We start from the raw sequence: 24,501 nt of genomic DNA on the forward strand, positions 1-24,501 counted from the left end.
AAAGTGAGAATTAATTAAGTGATCATTTGTATTCCTATGGAGAAATTATGACATCCCTACCAAACCTCACACTGTTACCTTGGATACAAAGAAAGCTTGAGGAAGTCATGCCTGGTGTTTGCTAAGTATGATGTGAGAATGAGTAAAGAGCCATCGGAGGAGAAAGCGATATCGAAGTGGCAAGGCAAGGATGCTTCAGGAAGAAGAAGTAGATCAAGTAGCAGGTTCTTCAACATAGAATCAAAGAGTTGAAAGAGTCCACAAGTGCCATCCAGTCCAACCCCTGCCATAAATGAATATCCATTCAAAGCATTTCTGACAGATTGCCATCCAGCCTCTGTTTAAAAATCTCCACCGTACTCGAAGGCAGCATAGTCCACTGTCAAGAAGCTCTTACTATCAGGAAGGTCTTCATAATGTTTAATGATTCTTACATCAAGTTGGTGATTCTAGTCCTCTTCCAAGAAGCACCCTCATGCTTGTCCTTTTACTTTTCTTGTCTTTTACCCTGATATAATCAAATCTTAAACTATTAGTACAGACTGACCTTGCTACAGTAATCAGCAATACAATTAACATCTTCGCCTCTGGGCTCCCCATTCTTTTAAATCTTAGAATTTAATCATATGATAAGATCATTATGGATAGTCCACAGCATCTAAATGGGGAAGTGCTATGGTATCATTACGCTCTGGGTGAGTTCACATATACATGTTTTTATTTTTTAAGATTGTGATCACATGGATTTGAAATATTTGCAGTGTTTTGCCACTGTGGGAATTGAATTGTCAAATAGAAGAGCCTTTGGATTGATCTGCCATGAATATTCTTTTGTTTCTTGTAGTATTCTACAAGAAAAGCTAGTCAAAATCTGACTTTGAAGGATCTTTATCTTTAGTACAACATTAGTCGTAGCCACATCTGTAAAATACAACATAGTAATGTATGGTTTAAGACTCAGTCAGTTGATGATTATTTACAGTACTTTAACTGCAAAGGCTCAATGCTATGAAATCCTGGGAGTTGTCATTTTGCAAGGTTCTTATTCTTAACTGCGAAATAGTAATGATGCCTCAACAAACTTCACATCCTAGCAAAATATAATCTTAAGCCATGGCAATTAAAATGCTGTGAAACTACTGTGTAAATGCTCCCCAAGTCTCCCTACCCTCAGAAAAAAATGTCCAACTACATACTGCGATATTGTGCATATTAAGAATATTCACACACGTTTGTTTATCGTATTTTATTAATCATAAGGAGGAGCCCCTGATGGTGCATTGGGTTAAATCCTTGTGTTCGCAGGACTGCTGACCGACAGGTCGGCAGTTCAAATCTGGGGAGAGCAGGTGAGCTCCCTCTGTCAGCTCCAGCTCCCCATGTGGGGACATGAGAGAAGCCTACCACAGGATGCTAAAATATCAAACATCTGGGCGAGTGAAATGGAAATGGAGAATGAAATAAATCCCTACTTCAGAATAATGGATATCCAATTAATAGACTAACCCATCTATTAACCAAATATTCTAAGGGACAAGGAAGGAAAAGTATGGACTGGTCACCATTATGTAACTGCAGTAGAGTCTCACTTATCCAACATTCACTTATCCAACGTTCTGGATTATCCAACGCAGTCTGCCTCCTGCCCGGATCCATGGTTGTTTCTCTAGGCAGCAAGGACTGAACTTTTTACAGATTTAATTTTCGAAAATGTTGTTACTGTAAGTTAATCTATGCAATTCTATCTTTATTTGCAGTCAATTTGTTAGTAGCCAATGTTTTTGTAGTCAATGCTTTCAACATACTGCGATGTTTTGGTGCTAAATTCGTAAATACAGTAGAGTCTCACTTATCCAACATAAACGGGCCGGCAGATTAAGGAAAAGTCTATTAAACATCAAATTAGGTTATGATTTTACAAATTAAGCACCAAAAAAACACATCATGGTATACAACAAATTTGACAGAAAAAGTAGTTTAATATGCAGTAATGCTATGTAGTAATTACTGTATTTACGAATTTAGCACCAAAATATCGCAATGTTTTGAAATCAGTGACTACAAAAATGTGTTGGATAATCCAGAATGTTGGGTAAGTGAGTGTTGGATAAATGAGACTATTGTACAGTAATTACTACATTACGTTAACATGTATTGAACTTCTTTTTCTGTCATTTGTTCTAAAACATGATGTTTTGGTGCTTGATTTGGAAAAACATAGAATAATTTGATGTTTAATAGGCTTTTCCTTAATCCCTCCTTATTATCCAACATTTTTGCTTATCCAACGTTCTGCCGGCCCATTTATGTTGGATAAGTGAGACTGTACTGTATCTGAAACAAGAAAATATGGAGTTGATGATAAGACCAAAATAAGAAACAGGAAAATATCTATATGGTAACTAAAAGAAGAAAGGAGGACAGTAGAAAAAGAGAAATTAAAAGAATGAAGAAACCCACAATGAAGATGACTGGAAGTCTAAACTTTCTACTGTATACCCTATCCTTAACTTCCAAACCTCCTTAGCCAGTAGGGTCATGTATAGATGTGAGTGTGTGTCTTTTTTGTGAGTAGTTGTTGTTTTCTCTCTCTTTATAGCGTTAGCCCCTCCCTTATCCCACCCCCAATCCATAGATTTCTTATTTTATCTTACATGATGTTCATAAAAGACTTAAGAAAAATCATATAAAAAAACATCCAGGCGACCCCTGGGCAACGTCTTTGCAGATGGCCAATTCTCTCACACTAGAAGTGACTTGCAGTTTCCCAAGTCACTCCTGACATGAACAAAAAATCATTAGGAAATAGAAAGTGCTATGAAAAAAACGTATAATTCTTCACAAATCCAAGACGAAAATGAATAATTTTAACATTTTCCACTAATTTGAAGAAGTCTAAAAACAACAGATTATGACCACTACTCACATTTCAAGATTAATTTTGGACAAATTCGCACGTGTTATTTTTGAGTGGAGACAAAGATTTTCTGTGAAGGAAACACAGTAGCTGGGTTCTTAATAATGTGCAAAATTTGTGCTCAGAAAATAGCATATTCTATATATAAATCAGCTTTCATTTTTGTGGAAAATAACGTTTCTACACAGACATATATTTCCTATGTAGAAAATATTATATTTTTGGCACAGAAGTTTTTTGCACAGAAAATTCTGCGTTTTATGAAAATGTTGTTTTCTGAACAAAAAATTCTACTTGCAAAATTTGTGTAGAAAAAGTCCCAAACTGTGAAGATTCCCACCAGTCCGGGTTTACTATTGTCAAGATTTCTCAATATTTGAGAAGCACGATTTCACCATTTTCCAAATATTTCCAAATATCCTATCCATCCTATAAAGCACTGAAGTCTTTTCATTGGCCACAAATCAATCTTCCCTGTTGCTGCCATTTGTGTAGAGTTTTGTTTCAAATCCTTATGGACTAAAAACTTAGGGTTTTTTTAAAATCACTGAATGATGAGATTGTCTTTTAAGTGAATTTTCTATATCAGTTTTGTGGTGTTCATTAGACCACAGAATCTTGTGTGCTCAAGAATTTTTGTCATCCCATGTATAGAGAAACATTTCAATTAATTGTATGTCCAGATATTAAATGCTGCTTTACAAATCTTAGCCATGCTGTTGACGTTAAAGCTCCTCCAAAGTATTCATCCCAGGGAGAGGTCTAATGCAATTTCTCTCTAGGAGAGAATAGATGGCTGTCACAATTATTCAGCTCCTAAGTGCACTTTCTATTAACATACCAGTCCCTGAATGAGTCAAAATTACAGTCATTAAGGTTTCCTGATCAAAACAATACCTTTCTTCTTGCCTTAAATGTGCAGCTGGTGCGTAGGATTTAACAAGCAGTAGTTTTTGTTGAATCTCTGAACATTCTGTGTAGAAGCGATGACATCTTTCCTTATGCTCTTCCATGGATCCCACAGAAGCATATGCCTGCACTAAAATCTAGCTGAAAATGGTTGATGTTAGGGATATAAAAATATGTGAGTTGTTCTTTGGCTTTTAGGATTATAACTGGGCATAGGTAGTTATAAGACTTACCAAATGTTTTTTATTGCTCTCTAAGCAAATAGCAATCCCCACATTTTGTGATAGTGAATACCTTATGTTCATGTGCTCTTGATCACCTGTCTCTATGTCTTGGAAAAAATTTTCTTTGCACCTGTAGACACAATATAGGTTGAGTATTCCTTATCTGAAATGCTTGAGACTAGAAACTTTTTTTAGGTTTTGGAATTTATTTATTTTTGGATTTTGGAATACTTGCATATGAATAATGAGACACCTTGGAGAAAGGACACACCTGTAAACATGAATTTATGTTTCATAGCTTGAATGTATTTTTATACACAATATTTGTAACAATTCTGTCTACAAAACAAAGTTTGTGTGCACTGAACCATGAGAAGGCAAATGTGTTGCTATCTCAGCCTCCCCTGTTGACAATTTTGGAGCATTTCAGATTTTTAGATAAGGGATATTCAGTGATTCCAGCTTTCATGGCTGGAATCACTGGGTTGCTTTAAGTTTTTCGGGCCGTATGGTCATGTTCCAGAAGCATTCTCTCCTGACGTTTTTCCCACATCTATGACAGGCATCCTCAGAGGGTGCATGCCATAGATGTGGACGAAATGTCAGGAGAGAATGTTTCTGGAACATGGTCATACAGCCTGAAAAACCTAAAGCAACCCAAGGGATATTCAACTTGTATTGTCATAGTAGACGTTCCATAATTCATAGATGTCCCCAATGGAGGATGTTGGTTCCAGTGTCAGCAGAGTAGGAAATCCATGCTAGGATTTAGCAGTAGTTCAGATGTGAAAGAAGCTATTGAAGGCACTGAACTTATTTTCCAGATAAATCCAGCACTTTGGATAGTTCAAATTCAAATCTGCAAAAGATTCAGTTTCGCTGACATTGGGGCAACCTCCCTCCCTTGGGTGTTTCTCCCTTTGATCTCAATTATTATTGTTTACATTTTTAAAATATTTAGTCTGATTTTCATCTTTAAAAAAAAAATTCCCCTAGCCTATTGTGTTTTCTGAACTTCATGGAAACATACACTAAATTTCACTGGTTCTAAATAGTGTTTCTTTCTTTTTCTTTTTTTAGACGATGGGAAGGAGGGGACCCTGGTGTGTCCAACCAGAAGACGCCAACAACTATCCTCTTAACACCAGAAAAGAAATTCCATAGTTTTGGTTATGCAGCCAGAGATTTCTACCATGACTTAGATCCCAATGAATCAAAGCATTGGTTGTATTTTGAAAAATTTAAGATGAAGCTTCACACCACTAGTGTAAGTGAAATGAATGTATTTACACTTCTACTTGAATATATTGTATTCACACACACACAAAGAGAAAGCATGCTATAGCAGTTTAACTTAGATTAAGACTTGAAAGTTTAGACTCCATCCAGCCATAAAAGCCTACTTGAGATGAATTTATGCTGTAGAAGTACATAATACTGTTTCATACCACTGCCATGGCCCCATGTTATGGCATTATGGAAACTATAGTTTTACAAAGTCTTTAGCCTTCTCTGCCAAAGAGTGCTGGTGCCTACCAAACTACAAATCCCAGCTTTCTATTCATTAAGCCATGGCAGTTAAAGTGGTATCAAACTGCATTAATTCCACAGTGTAGATGCACCCTTAGTGATTTTGGATGATTCCCACTCTGTCTGCCTAAGAGAAAGGCAATGGAAATCATAACAGCAACAAATGCTTTTTGGAGCATTTCTTCTCTCCCTTTTCTCTGAGATTGTCTAACCTTTTAAAATTAATGCCATTCTTGACACCATTAGTTACACCATAAGTCTTCAATACATGCCATGCCTGGGGTAAATTTACTTTAGTAAAGACAGATTTCAGGAAGACTTCTCTGACAAATGAGGGCCATTTCAGACTTTATGCAATAAATGTATCTGCCAAGGAATACTCTCAAGCATGAAGAAGAGATAATGTTGCTTCTAAAATTCACTGCAGAGCCACAGCTATCCCTGGCTCCAATCTTGATCGAATACCACATATCTTTACAACTCTCTCCTTTATATTGTGCAGTGTTCATTATAGCAAGCACTGATGTGTACATAGTTAATACATTTGCAGTGTAAGCAATGGTGTGGAGTTTAGTGCTCATTTACACAAAACACAGTGTGGTTATGTAAATAAGTATCATTCTAGAGCTACAAAAACTATTATTTTTTGCTTACTAATTACAAACATTGTCGGTCTGCTTTTTAGGATATATACTTCAAGGTTGTTTAAAAGTAATCAATAAAATACACAGTTACAATCTCATAATTTGGAAGGGCAAAAATAGTAGCAGTCAAGATAATAAAGGAAATATAGGAAATGGGAAATGATTAGGGGCCAGGGGCTGTTTAAGGCCCCTTCTACATTTCCATATAAAATCCAGATTATCTGCTTTGAACTAGATTATAGGGCAGTATAGACTCATATAACCCAGTTCAAAGCAGATAATGTGGATTATTTGATTTGATAATCTAGATTACATTACAGTGTAGATCTAGCCTATATCACTATAAGCCAGTGTGAGCACTAATGTCTACAATGCTTTCTCTTGGGGTGGATCTGCACTGAGCCGTTATTCTGGGGCTGATATAGGATGGTTTACATAGCCACCCTTGTGGCTACTGTGGAGATATCAAACTCAGTTTTACAGAAAACTATTTTTACTGTCCCCTCCCATTCCCCTTATCATGGCAGTCTCCAGGCCTAGCTGCCATGGTTTAATGCTATGGAACATAGTGTAGAAGGAACCTAAGAGATGCAGAGACTACCATATTTAGCAAATATATGAGGAGGAAGTACATGTGGAAAGTTAGTTAGGGTTATGACTGAATCAGAAAAAAATGAACACATTATTGTCAAGACAGATTATCATTGTCATACACTTTGAGCTAGTAAGTCCTGCATTCAGATCCAGAAAAGACAATTTAGGCCCCCTGACATATAATCCAGATTATTGAATCAGATAATCCACATTATGTTCTTTGAACTGGATTATATGAGTCTACACTGCCATATAATCCAATTCAAAGCAGATAATCTGGATTTTATATAGCAGTATAGAGGCTCCTCCAGACAGACCCAAAAATACATGGCTGGTCATGCTACTACCGGAGGTGTCCAAATGACACCTCCAGTAAAAGCGAATTAATTAGATCAGGCATTTTTATTATTTGTTATTATTATTCTTTTGGGGGGCTTTGAGGTGGGACTGGTTGTAACAAAATGGCACACATGATAGTGTATCCATTCAGTGGTTTTCACCCATTTGTGGAACCTCAGTTTAGTTCTATAACCTCAAGGTTTCCTCTGGCACTCAAGCCAGGAGGGAGGCAGTCCATTGCCCAACAGTCAGGTTGCCCAATTTGAATTATCTGTGCCCATGCCAACTGCTCCAGTTATAATAAATAAAGTTTTGGACTTTGGATACTCTGCTCCAAATTCACTCCTCTGAACTGTAAATCATATCAGTGTTATGAACTCTGAAGTTCTAGTAGATAATCCTGACATGTTAATTCATCCAAAAGAAGTCATGTTGGATTATAAGCAAATTCCTCTCTGGGGAAGCGTTTTGCCATGAAAAGAAAACAGGTAAGTTCAGTAAAGATATTACTCAGTGGCATGCCATGATAGAGAGTTGAAAATACATAGGCTCTAAATGATTTTATCTCAATGTACAGCTTGATTTTGATCATTTGATATACCTGTTCCTTTTAATACCCACACTCCAGTGAGTTTTATCTCAGATGCAGTTCATAGCCATCAGGCACATAAACATTAAGGCGACATATTGCTAACATTGCTCCCCTTCTCTTCTTTCTTCATAGTATTGAAATGTATTAGTTTGAACCATTATCTAAAAATGGCTCTAATTGGCTTGGAAAATATATAATACTAGCTTTGCCCGGCCACGCGTTGCTGTGGCTTATGGGAATCCTTTGTTGGCCAGGTGGAATAGCAGTGAATAGCCTTGCAGTCTCAAAGCCTGGCTGTTTTCTGGAGTAGCTGGAGCTTTTTGTTGTATGAACATAGAGGCATGGATGTGCTGTCAAGTTTAGTGTTTCTAGGATGTGTAGTTTCATTGTTTTGTCCTAGGCTGAAATTTCATTACCCTTTTGTATATATAGATAATAATATATTTTATTTATATTCCACTCTATCTCCCGAGGGGCTCAAAGCAGATTACAGGTACATTATAAAATTGACAAAGACAGACAGACAGTACATAAACAGAGGCAAGGCTTCCCTCTTTTCATTTCTGGCATCTGGCTATGCTCGACTCAGTCATGGGCAGGTGCTGTTGTTTTCATTTTCCACGCCAAAATGTTTGTTGTCTATGGACGCCTTTCCTGGTTGAATTTTCAGCATGTTTTTTCAGGGTGCTTTTTACCTCCCCACCAAAGTGGTACCTGTTTATCTACTTACATTATTGTTTTCAAATGGATAGGTGAGCAGAAACTGGGCTGGCGGCAGGAGCTCACCTCGACCCAGGCTTGAACTGCCGACCTTCCAGTCGACAGGATCTTCTATAGCAGGTGGTTTAACCCGCTATAGATGGATTTTGAACTCCTGGGTTATAAGAAACATTAGGCAAACGTTGCAGTAGTTGGAGTTGCAATTTGCCAAAATGTTGGCTCTGCAGCCCAACGAATCATGTCCTTTCAAGGCAAGCGCCAGTAGCATTTGACACTTACTACTTCCTTTTAATAATTATCTTATCATTTTCTTCCCCAAGAATTTGTCCCTGGAAACAGACTTGACAGCTGCGAATGGCAAGAAAGTCAAGGCACTTGATATATTTGCTTACGCTCTGCAGTACTTCAAGGAACAAGCATTGAAGGTAAAGAGACGCCACCTGTCTGTAGTTCCTTATATTTATAACTTTGACAAATGCTGGTCCTACAAATTTAGCCTTGCCAGACTTCAGCCTGCAGTGGTTTTTCATGCAAACATAGTAGAACAGCTGCAGGAAATAGACAAGCCCTGATCGTGGTACGAGTGTCCTCAATACTTATAAGTAGCCTCTTTCTTACCAAATAAGATATTTTGACAGAATCCCATGAAACGTTGTCAAGTGCTGATGTTAAACAATTTGTGATAATAGGTTTTGATGTTGCCATCGAAGGCTTTCATGGCTGGAATCACTGGGTTGCTGTGAGTTTTCCAGGCTGTATGGCCATGTTCCAGAAGCATTCTCTCCTGACATTTCACCCGCAACTATGGCAAGGATCCTCAGACCTCACAACATCAGGAGAGAATGCTTCTGGAACATGACCATACATCCTGGAAAACTCACAGCAACTCAGCTTTTAATGTTGTTTCTAGGCAGATAGAACATTTTCTGAGTGTGATGAAATTCTTAGTATGAAACCATTTTTCTCTGAAAAACAATGTTTGTCTGAGAAAATAAAAGAAGGTATAAGTAGCCAGAAAGCAATCTGACGAATGACGTCTGACTATAGGTCAGAAATGGCATTTCTAGTTGTTGTTGTTTTTTAAAAAAGATTTTAAAAGTATAGTTACAACAAATAGAAAAAGAAGAAGAAAGGAGTATGTGAAAGTGTTTATTAATTAATATTTATTAATTAACTAGCTTGGGTACCTGGTGGTACCCAGGTTATTTGAAAAGGGCCTTGTTTGTGTTTGGATGTTAGGTAATATCAGTTTGGTCATATGTTACGCTATGTCTTAGAAAAAACTCAGTCTTTCCTCTTTTTTATGAATGCTCCCATTAGAAAATGCATAATGATGTGGGTGAACTACAGTTCCCAAAAAAATTGGGTCAGCTATCCCCAACTTCACCAGTATTCACAGTTGGCCATGTTGGGTCTGTGTTCCAAGTCTGGTTCAGATCCAATGTTGGCTGGGTACAGTGCTCTCTGGATATGGGTGAACTACAACTCCCAGATTCCCAGAGCAATTTCCCGAAACACCTGCCAGTATTCACAGTTGGCCATGTTGGGTCTGTGTGCCAAGTTTGGTTGAGATCTCTCATCTGCTGGATTCAGTATTCTCTCAGTATGGATAAACTATAAGTCTCTGATGCCAAGGTCAGCCACTCACCTGCCAGTATTCACAATTGAACGTCTTGGACCTGTGGGCAAAGTTTGGTCCAGATCCGTCACTTGCTGTGTTCACTGTTCTCTGAATATGGATAAATTATAACTCTCTGATGCCAAGGTCAATCACCCACAAAGCCTGCCAGTATGCACACTTGGCCATGTTGGGTCCGTGTGCCTAATTTGTTCCAGGCCCATCGTTGGTGTGGTTCAGAGTGCGCTTAGATTGCAGGTGGATTATACATCCCAGTAACTACAACTCCTATAAATCATGGAGAATTCTCCCCAAACCTCTCCAATCTGTTCAGTTGCTGATCAATTCCTCTGTTTGCTGTGTGCCATAGAAAGGAATAGGAAAGGGTTAAGAGAGGGGCAATGGGTGGGATCATTCAAATGGAAGAGAAAGGAACACTGGGATGTGCTCACTGTAACCTGCGATGTCCTTGGAGATAGTGACTTGCTGGCTGCTCAGCACTGGGAACTATAGCCTGTTTGTGGAGGCTGGAGGTTGTCTCTGTGAACTAACACCTGTGCCACATACACACATACAGATTTTCACTTTTATTATGTGTATAGATATATCCTGGTCATATTTCCAAAAGATATTTTTCTTGTAAATGCAAAAGATCAGAAAAGAAACTAGAATATGGAAAGAAAGAAAAACCTCTTCCAGGCAAAACGAATCTATTTCCCCATAGATACATTTGCAAAATGGTATCTTGTGTGCAAATAAATTGACTGTATTGTTTGTGCCATAACAGCCAGCATAGTATGCAATTATGAGCACACAGACAAATAAAGACAATTATCCAGCATACCCAAATAGAAATACTCCAAATTTCTTGTTCAGCATTTGCCATGGCAACATAAACCATTCATTCTAACAACATGATGATTCATTATAATAAACAGCTCTGCCGACAATTCAGTCTCAGGCTGGAGAAAGCAACTTTCCTGAAGCTTTTACCACAACGAGAGTAATATGGTATATAACAGAGGAGGCTGGCCATTCCATTAGTTAGTGAAATCCCTAGAGATTCTTGCTCTCACTCTATGCTATTTTCTCCAGACTTAATAGTCTACCCATTTGCTGACAAAAAGGAAGTGATAAATTGCCTCTCTGGAAGGATTAAGGAGCAGTATTTCATCTTTTAAAAGGTCACAACGCTCTCCCATTTTTTCAAAACGGAATGGGACTTCTGATCACTTCCTGTTAGCTTATTTGTTTGTTTTTTGTTTTCCCTTTTAGCTACTTAGTCCTGGAGTATTCCAGATATATAAAACTGAGTCACAGATCCACCAGAAAAAAGGAACCTTGTAGCATTTTAAAGACTAACCCATTTATTTCATCGTGACATTTCATAGACTCTGAAACATGGTAACATCTGATAGAGTGATGTCCATGAAAATGCATGATGAAATAAACAGGTTCGTCTTAAAGGCGCCACAAATTAATTTTTTTCTTTATATAGTATTGTTTTCTATATAATCTGATGTAGGGATAGATAAATCCAAAATACTTGAAAATCCAAAATTGTCCACGTGGGTAGATGTGACAATAACATTTATGCTTCTTATGACTCAATGTACACAAACTCTTTAAAATCTAATCTATCTAAATCTAATCTAAATCTAATCTAATCTAATCTAATCTAATTTAAATCCATAATAAAAGTGAAAACCCATATGTGTGTATGTGGCACAGCTGTCCACTCACACAGACAGCCTCCAGCCTCCACAAACAGGCTACACTTCCAACTCTTGAGAAGCCAGCAAGTCACTCTTTTCCACTGACATTGAGGTTACAGTGAGCACCATGAACGTGTAGCCCAACCCCTGCCAATCTCCTCCCCAAAACACTACAAACCACCACCCAAGGAATGCTTTCATTTGGGGACCATTTCATCCTACATCTTGCTTTTTCTTCCACCACAGGGGGGCATCCCAGGGTTCTCCATTGCTGTGAAATTTGCATGGCCCCGCCTCCTGCCCTTCCCTTTCCAATCTGTCTGTATAACAAACAGCAAAATTGAGCTGCAACTAAACGTACTGGAGGAGTTTGGGGGATTGAAGTTGTAGTTTACCCTGCATCCAGTCAGAGCCCTGTGACTCTGACTGTGTAGAGGAGTTGTAGTTCACCTACACCCAGAACGCTATGAACCCAAACAACGATGGCTCTGGACCAAACTTGCCATGCAGACCCGATAGGCCCAGATTTGTATACTGGGGTGTTTTGAGGGGAATTGGCCTGGACATTTGGGATTTATAGTTCACCTGCAATGAATGAGCACTTCGAACCCCACCGATGATGGACCACAACCAAACTTGCCACACAGAGCCCCCATAACCAATACAACAGGGGGGAAAGGGAGTTATAGTTCAGCTGCATTTGACTCTGGGAGTTGTAGTTCACCCTTATCCAGACAGCACTGAGCCCAGCCAATGACGGATCTGGACCAAACTTGGCACACTGCCTCATCGTACCCAACTATGCATACAGGCAGGGTATCGGGGTAATTGGCTCTGGGAGTTGTAGTTCACCCTTATCCAGACAGCACTGAGCCCAGCCGACTTCGGATCTGGACTAAACTTGGCACACAAGTTTCTCAAATGACCCGGACACCGCCGGGTCCCCAAGCTAGTATTGTATAAAATTGCCTTCATGCTATGTATAGAAGGTGCATGTGAAATGTAAATGAATTCATGTTTAGACTTGGGTCCCATCTCCAAGATATTTCATTATCTATTAAATGAAATTACAGGTGTTTCAAAATCCAAAATACCAAGCATTTTGGTTTTATTTATTTCTCGTGTCAGAAGCAGATTGAGGGTACAGTTATAACTTATTTTTAAAAAAACACAAAGTTAAAAACTTGACATTATACTAGATTTCCTTTGACCAGAAGCTGGCCACTTGGAATGCACCTGGTGTCATTGTGAGAAAGTCCTCCATTGTGCATGTGGCAGGACTCAGGCTGCATTGTACTAAGTGCTCTGTGGTTTGCTCTTCTCCACACTCACATGTTGTGGACTCCACTTTGTGGCCCCATTTCTTAAGGTTGGCCTTGCATCTCGGGGTGCCAGAGCACAGTCTGTTCAGCATCTTCCATGGTTGTGTGGTTCATTCTCCTACTTAACAAAAGGCTATGCTGGTAGGCTCTCCCAAGTCAGACAGATCGTTGCTGAGGAATCATTTAAATCAACCAAATGACTTCTGATCAGTTGCAGTAGTGGAAGGGGACACTAGCAGTGGATCTCTGCAGTAGCATTTTAGCTAACTCTTGCTCATACTAAGCTGAAGGCTGCACCAGTAAATCACTTCTTAATGTCTTTTAGCATGAAAACTCTATGATAAGACAGTCAGGGGATGCCTTGGAGGCAGGCATGTAGCCGGAGGGGGGGGGGGGTGGAGATTGAGGGGCTTCAGCCCCCCCCCCCCCCTGAAATTCTCAGGGTGGTCCATGAGAAGGCCTTACTGGTATTATTTAAACTGTTATGTTTATTCATATCATGATCTGATCACCATGCTCAATATATCCCATATGCATGGGGGTGTTGGGATAATGATACAAAAGGTTTGCTAGGGTAGATCCTCTCTCACTCAGACTCTGCCCCCCCTTTCCGGAATCAAAATCCTGGCTATGAGCCTGCCTGGAGGCATCCAGTCATGAAGCCATTTCCAGGATCTCTCCACCCCTGCATCCCCTGCCTCCCCATCCCCAAAAAGCAAACTTCAACATTTCCAGTTTTCTGCAAAGACAGGAATTACAAGAACCCATACTTTTAAAATTAAATTAAAGGTGCAATTTAGTGGTCATTTAAAATAAAAAAATGCAACATAGTGTGGTATTAATATTTGTTAGTTAAATAGCAGATATTTGCCAGCAAGATTCATAATTAAAGGAGTTCATTTAGACCGTCCAGCCACCTTTCCTGCGAAAACATCCACCACATATTTCCTTTTGTTTGCCAACTTTTGAACTCTTTCAGGGAAAAACATGCCCTTCCTGACTACACATTTTCCTTGGTCCTTCATGTCAAGGTGTAATTGGAACCTTTCTTTTGACATTTCGTGCATTCTTCCCAAGCAGCCAGTTCTTTAAACAGTGTGACCTAGACATAACATTAAAGGCATGAAATACGTACATTATTTTCACAGGAGCCTCAAGAAAGCCACACCAGTTTCCCAAAACAGCTGGTATCAATTTTAGGCCTCACTGTAAACTGTGCTTTCATTGACTCCAGGAGCTGAGTGATCAGGGAGGAGAACCAATTGATAACTCTGAGATACGATGGGTCATCACGGTGCCAGCTATCTGGAAGCAACCTGCAAAGCAGTTTATGAGGCACGCTGCATATAAGGTAAGATCATTATTGTGGAGCCAAATGGCAGGAGTGGGAGGTTTGACAAACTCTTAACTTTGCAAACCTCCATTAGTATTAAATTCACTCAAAGATTATAATCCGCCATTGTTGTCCCACTGTCCTTTGATTTTGCAGATACTTCAGTTGCTTAAAAAGCATTGCATGTTGTAGATCATAATCGTCTATGCAAATAGCTAGGTGCAGTCATTTTCTATTGACCGGAATATTAATGTAATAGTTTTATTGTTAGAGTAGCAGCTCATTAGAAATTCATATTAGGGAAGGCAATACATTATTTCTTGAAAACACTCTGTTCTGGCAAACCAAATCAGATATCTGTTTGAGTTGCAGAGTCACACAGGAATTAAAAAGTGAATGTTTCTATCCTAACCTGGCCATACCATATACTCTGAGGGAGAAGGGTACAAATAACACTCTTTTCTGTAGTCTCTATTTTACCTGTCACTCCCCTGTTTTTTCTCTGCAAGAAAAATAAAACGAAGAGGAAGAGACGGAAAGGCTGCACACTGTATTTTGATTGACTCCTAGAAAATATCAGCCTGGTAACACTGGAAGCTACCACTTCTAAACACAGTGAAGCCGAATCCCCTGAGCATTAATTAAGGTCCTGTCCTTTCAAGGCATCCAAACTAGGGGTCTGTCTTAAGTTATTTACCCTAATTATTGGGATATAAACCAAGGGTCACTTAGTAAGAGTCTGTTTGGAACACGGCATAATGTATCAATGACAGAGCATCTTGGGCCCCTTTTAGACAGGCCTTATATCCTAGGATCTGATCCCAGGTTTTCTGCTTTGAACTGGATTGTATGAGTCTGCACTGCCAGATAAACTGGGATAAACAGAAAACCTGGGATCAGATCCTGGGATTAAGGGCCTGCCTGGAAGAGCCCTTAATCCCAGGGCTCTTCCTGGGATTAAGAAAGGGCCCTTAATCCACAGGGTCCTTCCACGCAATCATATAACCCAGAATATCAAGGGAGAAAATCCCACAATATCTGCTTTAAAGGTCGGTGGTTCTAATCTGGGAAGTGGGGTGAGCCCCCACTGTTAGTCCCAGCTTCTACCAACCTAGCATTTCGAAAGCATGTAAAATGTGAGTAGATCAATAGGTATTGCTCTGGTGGAAAAGTAACGGTGCTCCATGCAGTCATGTTGGCCACATGACCTTGGAGATGTCTATGGACAACGCTGGCTTTTCGGCTTAGAAATGGAGATGAGCACCAACCCTCAAAGTCGGACACAACTAGACTTCATGTCAGGGGAAAACCTTTAACCTACCTACCCAATGACTAGTGAACAGAATGACTAACAAAATATGTAGAGGTGGCTATATTTCTGCAGAAAGCAAAATTAATTCTGCAACCGAAAACAAAAATTATGTAGTCAAATATCTAGAAAGGTGTTGCACCTCCTCTCCTACAAATGGCACAGTTGTTCTACTCATGTTAACCTTTCAAGTAGCAAAGGCTATCTCCCTAGAATTCAAAGACATAGCAGTGTTGTTCTGGAATATTACAGTAGAGTCTCACTTATCCAACATAAACAGGCCGGCAGAACGTTGGATAAGTGAATATGTTGGATAATAAGGAGGGATTAAGGAAAAGTTTATTACACATCAAATTAGGTTATGATTTTACAAATTAAGCACCAAAACATCATGTTTAATTAACAACAAATCTGACAGAAAAAGTAGTTCAATACGCAGTAATGCCATGTAGTAATTACTGTATTTACGAATTTAGCACCAAAATATCACAATGTATTGAAAACATTGACTACAAAAATGCGTTGGATAATCCAGAGTGTTGGATAAGTGAGACTCTACTGTAATATGCAAGAGGATCTTGTAGCACATCAGAGACTAACAGAGCAAAGTTCACAGCATGAGTTTTCATAGATGAATTAGGCTTCTGTGCTGCTCTGTGGTCAGGCTTCCACAATGTAGGAAAGCCTATCTACATGTAGAGACATATATGTGCAGGCAGATCTGGTCCTGCCATTAAGCAGAGTGAAACAACCACCTTATGCATAGATAGATGCTTGGGAATATTCTTAATGAGTTTTCTTGCCATTCTCCTCTGTTGGAACATGGAGCTGTATATGTCACAGAATCTTTTTGGGCTGCTTCCTCAGATAAATTAGATTTAAGTACCAACTAGTCAGCTTCTGGAAAGGAACTAAGGACTTAGTCAGACAGAGATCTTCAAGCTGGGGAAAGTAGGGCAGCAGGGAAAAGCCATCGCCCCGTGTCCTGTACAGTAGAACCTCTGTAATTCGAGTTAAATGGGCGGACCTCAGCTCGGTTTACCCAAATAACTCGAATTACCAGGCCCAGGGGGAAAGTTTCCTCCCCCTTTGGTGGGCACTTGGACCCAGGGAAGTGGGAAGCGTCAGGCTTCGCACTTCCCTGAGTCCAAGCACCCGCTGAACGGAGATGAAAACTCTCCCAGCACGGGGCACCTAGCCAGCCAGCCAGCGAGTGAGCAAGGAGGAACTTTGGGGCCCTCCTCCTTCACCTGTCCGCCCATGCCTCGGCTCCCTCACCATGCTGGGGCTGGCAGCACCGGCACCCAGCATGGCGGAGGAGACAGCCAGAGAGTGGGTGAGTGAGGAGGACTTTTGGGGCCCTTCTCCTTCACCCACCCGCCCATGCCTCAGCTCCCTCGCCATGCTGGGGCTGGCAGCACTGGCACCCAGCATGGCGGAGGAGCCAGCCAGAGAGTGGGTGAGCGAGGAGGACTTTTGGAGCCCTCCTTCTTCACCCAGCCGCCCGTGCCTCGGCTCCCTCGCCATGCTGGGGCTGGCAACACTGGCTCCCAGCATGGCGGAGGAGCCAGCCAGCGAGCGGGTGAGCAAGGAGGACTTTTGGGGCCCTCCTCCTTCACCCGCCCACCCATGCCTCGGCTCCTTCGCCACGCTGGGGCCGGCAGCACTGGCACCCGGCCTGGCGAAGGAGTAAGAGAGCAAGCCTACCCTCTGTCCCTTGCTCACTCACTCACCCTGCTGGGTTGAGGCAGCAACGGGGTCTGGCGGGGTGAGTGAGGGGAGGGGGGAGGAATTTGGTTCAGTCTACACGGATGCTCGGACGAGTGGGGCTCGATTTAGCGGGGTTTTACTGTATCGCCATCCCATGGGGAGAGTGTTGCTGCCTGGCTTCCTCCCACACTTTCCCCAGCTTACTGGATGAGGACAAGGGAAGCATCCAATGTTCTCAGGGCTCTATCCTACTATGCTTGTAGCATGGAGCCCGGATGGAGCTTCACGTCATGTGATGGGCTCCATCCTGGCTCCATCCGGTAATCGTTGTAGAACGGGGCTGAAGATTAATGTGATGAGGTCCTAGGAGTGGGTACTAGTTTGTCCTCTACTTCAAGAAGCAAAATGCCCTTTGCCAGCTCTGTGTGTTTGGCTTCTTTGCTTCACTCCTCCATGTCAATGTGGGTACCATGGGAGCAGGGCAGGATGCCTGAGGCTCGTTAATAGATTATCAAAACCTTTTAAGAAATGACCTATTCAATGAGCATTCAGATATATGACTACAACCCCCCCCCCCCTCCATGCCATCCAAAGGCTGTCACAGCCTTGCCTTGCAAACTTTAGTTTGGACCTGGCTGAAAATGTAACTTATTATATAGAAAGGAGGATTTAAGGAAGAATTGTGTAGGCTGTAAACTTTATTCAGGTAAGTTATCTCCCATATTGGAGTTCCCAGTGGAGCAATGGGTTAAACCCTTATGCCAGCAGGACTGTAGACTGAAAGGTCAGTGGTTCGAATCCGGGGAGCAGGGTGAGCTCCCTTCTTTATCAACTCTAGCTCCCCATGCAGGGACATGAGAGAAGCCTCCCACAGATGGTAACACATCAAACATCTGGGCGTCTCCTGAGCAACCTCCTCGCAGATGGCCAATTATCTCACACCAGAAGTGACTTGCAGTTTCTCAAGTTGCTCCTGATATGAAAAAAAAATCTCCCATATTGTCTTTTTAGGCATATGATTAGCAACATGAGTCAATTGCACTGAACCAGTATGTGTGTGAATAGGTTGAGCCCTGTTCACATGAAAATTCCATAGTTAATGATGTGTAATTGTAGCTCCTACTTGAAAATAATGTATTTGTTTTTGGAGAATAAGAAAATTATTTGTTCCAGGCAATCCAAATAGAGACCAGGAAGTAAACTTGACAGTTTATGCACAAAATATTTCATGTACCTATAATTTTCTATGACAGGAGAATATTTGCTTCATGTATATAGTCAGCCCACTGCTTACATATAACCCCCAAGAAAGTGAAAAACAATAAATAAAAAGGTCACTTAAAAAAATCTCTAGGAATCTCTAGGTTAGTAGTTCTCAACCTGGGGTCCATTTTGACCTTGAATTCCTAGAAATCCTAACTGGTAAACTGTGTTGTCGAAGGCTTTCATGGCCAGGATCACAGGGTTGTTGTGTGTTTTCTGGGCAGTATGGCCATGTTCCAGAAGTATTCTCTCCTGACGTTTCACCCACAACTATGGCAGGCATCCTCAGAGTGTGCATCAGGAGAGAATACTTCCGGAACATGGCCATACAGCCCGGAAAACACACAACAACTGGTAAACTGGCTGGGATTTCTGGGAGTTGTAGGCCAAAAACATCTGGGGACCCCAGGTTGAGAACCACTTCCTAGTTCATCCAGCACAACTGGATGATCAACTTCCCCCAAAGTTGAACATAAAAATCTCACTGGAGGACCTAGAAATTTCTAGAGAGGACCTTTTAATAACATCTATAATAATCAGATCTGCAAAAGGAAAACCCACAAATGTGCAGAGCTGAATGTGTTTTCACTTTTTAGAAAAGACTAGGAAGCTTTGCATGCACAAAAATCATTGTCTGAGCCCATTTGTTTTTCATTATGGGACCATATTTTATTGCCTCATCACCCCATGTGGATTCTTGTTCAGGATGTATAAGTAACACAAACGTGGTGTGAAACAAGGACAATATGGTAGACTCTGCTTCAGTTTGGAGAAGCACTTGTGAACCCTCTCACCTGTTGATCCCAACTTCCTTAGTATTTAGCGATTTCAAATGACAATCTGTTCTTGGACCTAGTGTTCTTTTTACTGAAATGACTAATGAAGACTGTTGTTGATTTGTTGGTATGTTTGCCATGTTTAGATGTCTTATCCTCTGGCAGGGACTATGCAGTGCATGTCTTCTAAATGTTCATAAACCCTTAACATGTTGTTTAGATCCCTTCCAATATTTTGTACTTGTCTCTAATGTTGAGCAACATTTTTCTCAACAGTCTGTATTGTGGGATTACTAATGCTAGTGACTGAAGCAAATCACTTAAAGCTTCTCATGGAAGGACACAGTTGTAGGTAAAGCTGAAACATTAGAGACTTGTGTGTTATCTTTGTTGTCGCTTGCTTGCTGTTCGTGTGCATGTGTTCCTGTGGAATGGAAAAGAATAGTCTCAAGAACAATTAGAGAAATGATATTCAAACATTTTTTTTCATCTGTGACACAATGGAGTATTGTTGAATACTGCTTGTATTTGTGGTTTTTGTTCGTTAGTTTTTTTGGTTTGTGATTGTGTGTTTCTTGACCTGATAGTTAATTAGTGATGGAAAAGTGAAGCTTTTAGTTGAGAACCTCTAATCAGCCCAAAGAAATCTTAGGGAAGTAATAGTACCCAATTCTAGTAGTTGTTACTTGGGATAGTTTCATTGTGTTTACTTATAAATTACCTTCTATACCTCTTGAAGAGGAAAGAAAACTAGAGACAAAATGGTCAGGCGATAGCATCAAAACAAGAAAAAAGGTGGGTTATTAAATAGAATTCCAGTAATATCAGTTCCTTGCTGGCAAGTATACACTTGAGCTCCAATGGACCCATAAAAATATAATTATAATGCTATGAATTCTACTCATAACATTTGTTAGATTAAGCACACTTAATCTGAGGCTCTTTATTAGCAAAAGAAATGTCTTTAGCGGCAGTGAAAGAAGTTGGAATGGAAGCAGGCGAAGAGTCTTTCACAATATCTGAAGACAACGATTTGACATGTCAACAATAATAATCTTTCTTAAAATAAGGCAGATTATATTTCCTTCTGTACATTTAGTAGAAATATTGTGATAGTTTGTAACTAGATATATTTATTTGCTATGAGGGATATCCAGAACATTTCTCAAGAAAAGATGTTCCATTCTGTGTGGAGGGAATCCTATTATGATTCTTTTCATTTGACTTTTGGCATTCTCAAAACCCTCAAGGAATTGTTGTAATTAAAACACTGCAAATATATAGCAATTGGTCTCATTATTGCTGAATTCTGTACTAATCACTTGTTGTGTGTCAGGTTTTTTTTCTTTTTAAAAGAACCAGGTTTTTGAAAGAATTCTGCTAGGAGTTGCTTTGGTATCTCTGAACTTGCCTCTTTCTTAAACTAATATCCAGATGTGGTACAAAAGGAATAACACTGCAATCTTCTGTATATTTACTTAGAAATAAGTGCCATTGTGTTGAGAGGGATGTAAATTGCATATATGATCATATATGATTATAGCCATAACACTGGATTCTAGCTTGGAGGGCTTCACTTCTTTGGAAAGCATTCTCTTCTTTAAAAGACATTCTTTCAGCTCACATTTCACTGCAAATTCTTCAACCACAGCATGTGCACTGACTGGAATTTCAGCCACATGTAATTGAAAATCATAATATTATAGAGGGGGCTGGGGCGTCAAATGCGTATTTTCTGAAGCAATGCTAGGGTGAGGTTCATTGGGCTAGTTAGGTATAGTCAGGATCATAAATCCGATGAAAATCTTTTACAGATATTAGCTGGCTGATCAGCTCTTGAATTATATTTAGCTTGCTTTTTCTGTCTCACCTTCATATTCAGGCCCTATTCAGATGTAACTATGGGTGTATGTAATTAGGCTGTTATAGCCTCTTTATACCACTTTAACTCCTGTGGCCCTGTATTGTGGAATCCTGGGATTTATAGTTTGGCGAGGAAATTATCTACCAAATTTCAGGGGTGCACTGCAGAGCATTCTAACTCAGCAAATCCCAGAATTTCACAAGAAGGACTCAAAGTAGGAAAATGGTTATAATGGTGCATGCTAGTATATTCCCTTTTTCTATATATGGTCATGACAGCTGGGTAGTGAAAAATGCTGATTGGAAGAAACAGAGCAGGTCCAAGGTAATTTTCAAGTATAGGTGAACAGAAATGTTGCCCCCCCCCCCCGAAGACCAAAAATAAAAGCATTGGATAAGTGAAAATGTTGGATAATAAGGAGGGATTAAGGAAAAGCCTAAATAAAGAACAACACTCAGCGGAAATCCAGACAGGAATCAATCAGGGACAGTTAACACCTCCCAAAAAAAGATTCTCCCAGGCAAGAGGAAGCCAGGCCTTGAAGCAACAGGGCCATTAAATGCTAATCAAGGTGATTAATTACAACATCCACATCTGCCTCCCAACAGACAAGAGCTCTTTCTCCCACCCTGGACATTATTCCACAGACAAATAAACCCCACTTGCCTTGCTTCCAACGATGGCTTCTAGAAGGCCCACCCCGCCCACCGGAAGGGCCGACGCGGGCTTCCGGAACCTGCACTGGGCCTTCCGGAGCCTGCGTCGGGCACTCCGGAGCCCGCGTTGGCCCTTCCAGTGGGCCAGGCAGGTCTTCTAGAGCCCGCGTCGGCCCCTCCGGTGGGCCAGGCAGCCCGAAGAAGGCCCGCAAGGCCTGAAGAAGGCCCGCAAGACCCAAAGAAAGAGGCGGGGGTGACGCCATCTTCCCGGGGGCCTCACTGCACCCCCGGAATGATTGCGCCACCAGCGGCTGCTTAAGTGGCCTTGCCGGTGGACCGCCTCTGGGAAGAAAGTAAACTCATTTGAGAAGTGATACTGGAAAAGGGATCTGCAGATACCATGGACTGCTAAAAAGGCAAATAAATGGATCCTAAAGCAGCTTTGGCCTAAACTCTTCCTAGAATCCAAGATGTCTAGGCTGAGGCTGTCGTACATTGGACATACTCTAGAAAAAGATTATCACTAGAAAAGATGAACATGCTTGATAAAGTGGAAAGCTGTAGGAAAAGAAAGATCACTTTTCAGATGGATACACTCAGGCAGGGACACTCCTGCCAGATCTGTTGAAGATAGGGTTTAATGGGTTTGCCATGAGTCAAATCAGCAATTAACAACAACCAGTGAATATACCCTATTATTCCTTTCTTGAAGGAGAGAAGCATGCTAAGTTAGTTGCACCCCTCTCAGCTGTGGGACAGTGAGCCCTTCCTGGGCAGAGGCCCCTTCTACATTGCCATGTAATCCAGATTATCAAATCAGATACTCCACATTATCTACTTTTAACTGAATTATATGAGTCTACACTGCCATATAATCCAGTTCAATGCAGATAAGATGGATTTTATAGGGCAGTCTAGAAGGGGCCAGAGAGAAGCATGTTAAGACAGTTCTTTTCCAAAGGACAGAGAGTCCTTTATTGACTGGAAGAAGCATATTAAGATGGCTGTGTTTCTATTACGACTTCGTCACATGACCGCTGGTGTCACTCTGCTTCAAAGTGGGGCATAGGGAATCCTGCACCCCATGCCTTGCATCTCCTGGATCCAGGTGAGTGCAATCACATGGGGGGAAGCGTGGTGCGCACATAGAACGTGCAGCTCCCCCCCTCCCCATTGATTCTACGAGGGTTATCCACAAAGTAGGTTACGTTTTGGAATTAAAAATGAACAAAGTATAGGAGAAAACATTTACCATATGCAGTTGAAAGCCACACCCAAATACCACTTCTCAACATAGTTGCCATTCAAATCTAGGCACTTATCATAGCAATGAATGAGCTTTGCAAATCCTTTCCCACCAAATTCTGCCACTTGCGCCCCAACAGTGTGTGATCCGCTGTGTGGGGCTGGGCACCCCCAAGTGGCAGAATACATCAACACAAAATGCATTTCAATTGCAATGAATTAATACATTAAAACATAAAATATCATAAAAACATAAACTCAACAACATCCAATAACAAATAGCCGAGTGCAATGGGTGTGTTCAGAATTGGAGGCAAGGTAATAGTGATATATGTGCAATATATTGCAAGACCACTGGTAAGATGGGTCAGTAATAAAGTGCAGAGGCTGGGTATAAAGTGAAGGTAGAAGGACTCAGTCAAGATGTGACCAGATTAGTCAAAGGCACATTGAAATAACCAAGTTGTCAGGTCTTTCCGGAAAGTGGCCAAGGTGGGGGCCTTGTCAACAAAATCGCAAAAATTATAAAAATATCGCTTAAATCTGAACATTTGTTGCATTTTCACAAGCCCGTCATTTGAGTGTTACTGTTGAAAAGGAAAAATGCTGAAACGTTTGTTTTTCTCCTTTCATTCTCTTGTTTGATGTTGCTTGTACCCTTTAGCGTATATAGGACAGGAAATGCAAAACAATAAGAGACAGCATAGAGGATGTCATTTCCTAAAATAACTGAAGTTCTATTTGTATAACTGAAGCTATATTTAGTGAGAACCACTCTGTATGTATATCATTGCCAGGCCTTTAGCCATTAGTCTGGGTTGTTGTTTTAGTATGAATTTAGTGTTTATTTGTTTAGAAATGCTTTTAAATGTGTTAGTTGTTTTTCCAATCTTCTTTATGGTTACATTTCTTTTATTCTTAGACTCTATTGTTTCAGTAAATAGCAGGGCCTGGCTGAAGACATTTTACTGCCTGAGACAGAGCAGCAGATGGCATGATATTATTGCCCAAGGCAAGCTATAGAATATCCAAAGCCAGTCAAAGTATTGTGGTACATAAAGCATCAGATTTCATAGTCGTGACAGTAAAAGCACAATTACTGTATAACAAATCTGAATATCTAACCGCTTTCTGCCATTCTGCTGCCTGAAACCTTGTGGTGGGACAGCCCTACTAAATAAGATGGTTCTTTAGATTTGCCTTTTCTTAAATTTCTTCTGT

At 40.6% G+C, this 24,501-nt stretch overlaps 1 protein-coding gene across 9 annotated transcripts in view; it reads left to right on the forward strand.

Moving 5' to 3' along the window:
* hspa12a (heat shock protein family A (Hsp70) member 12A) overlaps positions 1-24,501 on the forward strand; it is an 83,198-nt gene that overhangs the window by 29,395 nt on the left and 29,302 nt on the right. For all 9 annotated transcript variants that reach the window (XM_008114816.3, XM_062975665.1, XM_062975666.1 and 6 more), the window contains 3 exons: positions 5,131-5,317; positions 8,790-8,894; positions 14,359-14,475. In XM_008114816.3, the coding sequence (XP_008113023.1) occupies positions 5,131-5,317; positions 8,790-8,894; positions 14,359-14,475 (409 nt within the window). The remainder of the gene's footprint in view (positions 1-5,130; positions 5,318-8,789; positions 8,895-14,358; positions 14,476-24,501) is intronic.

This window comes from Anolis carolinensis, chromosome 3, assembly GCF_035594765.1.
Source record: "Anolis carolinensis isolate JA03-04 chromosome 3, rAnoCar3.1.pri, whole genome shotgun sequence".
Classification (NCBI taxonomy): Eukaryota; Metazoa; Chordata; class Lepidosauria; order Squamata; family Dactyloidae; genus Anolis; species Anolis carolinensis.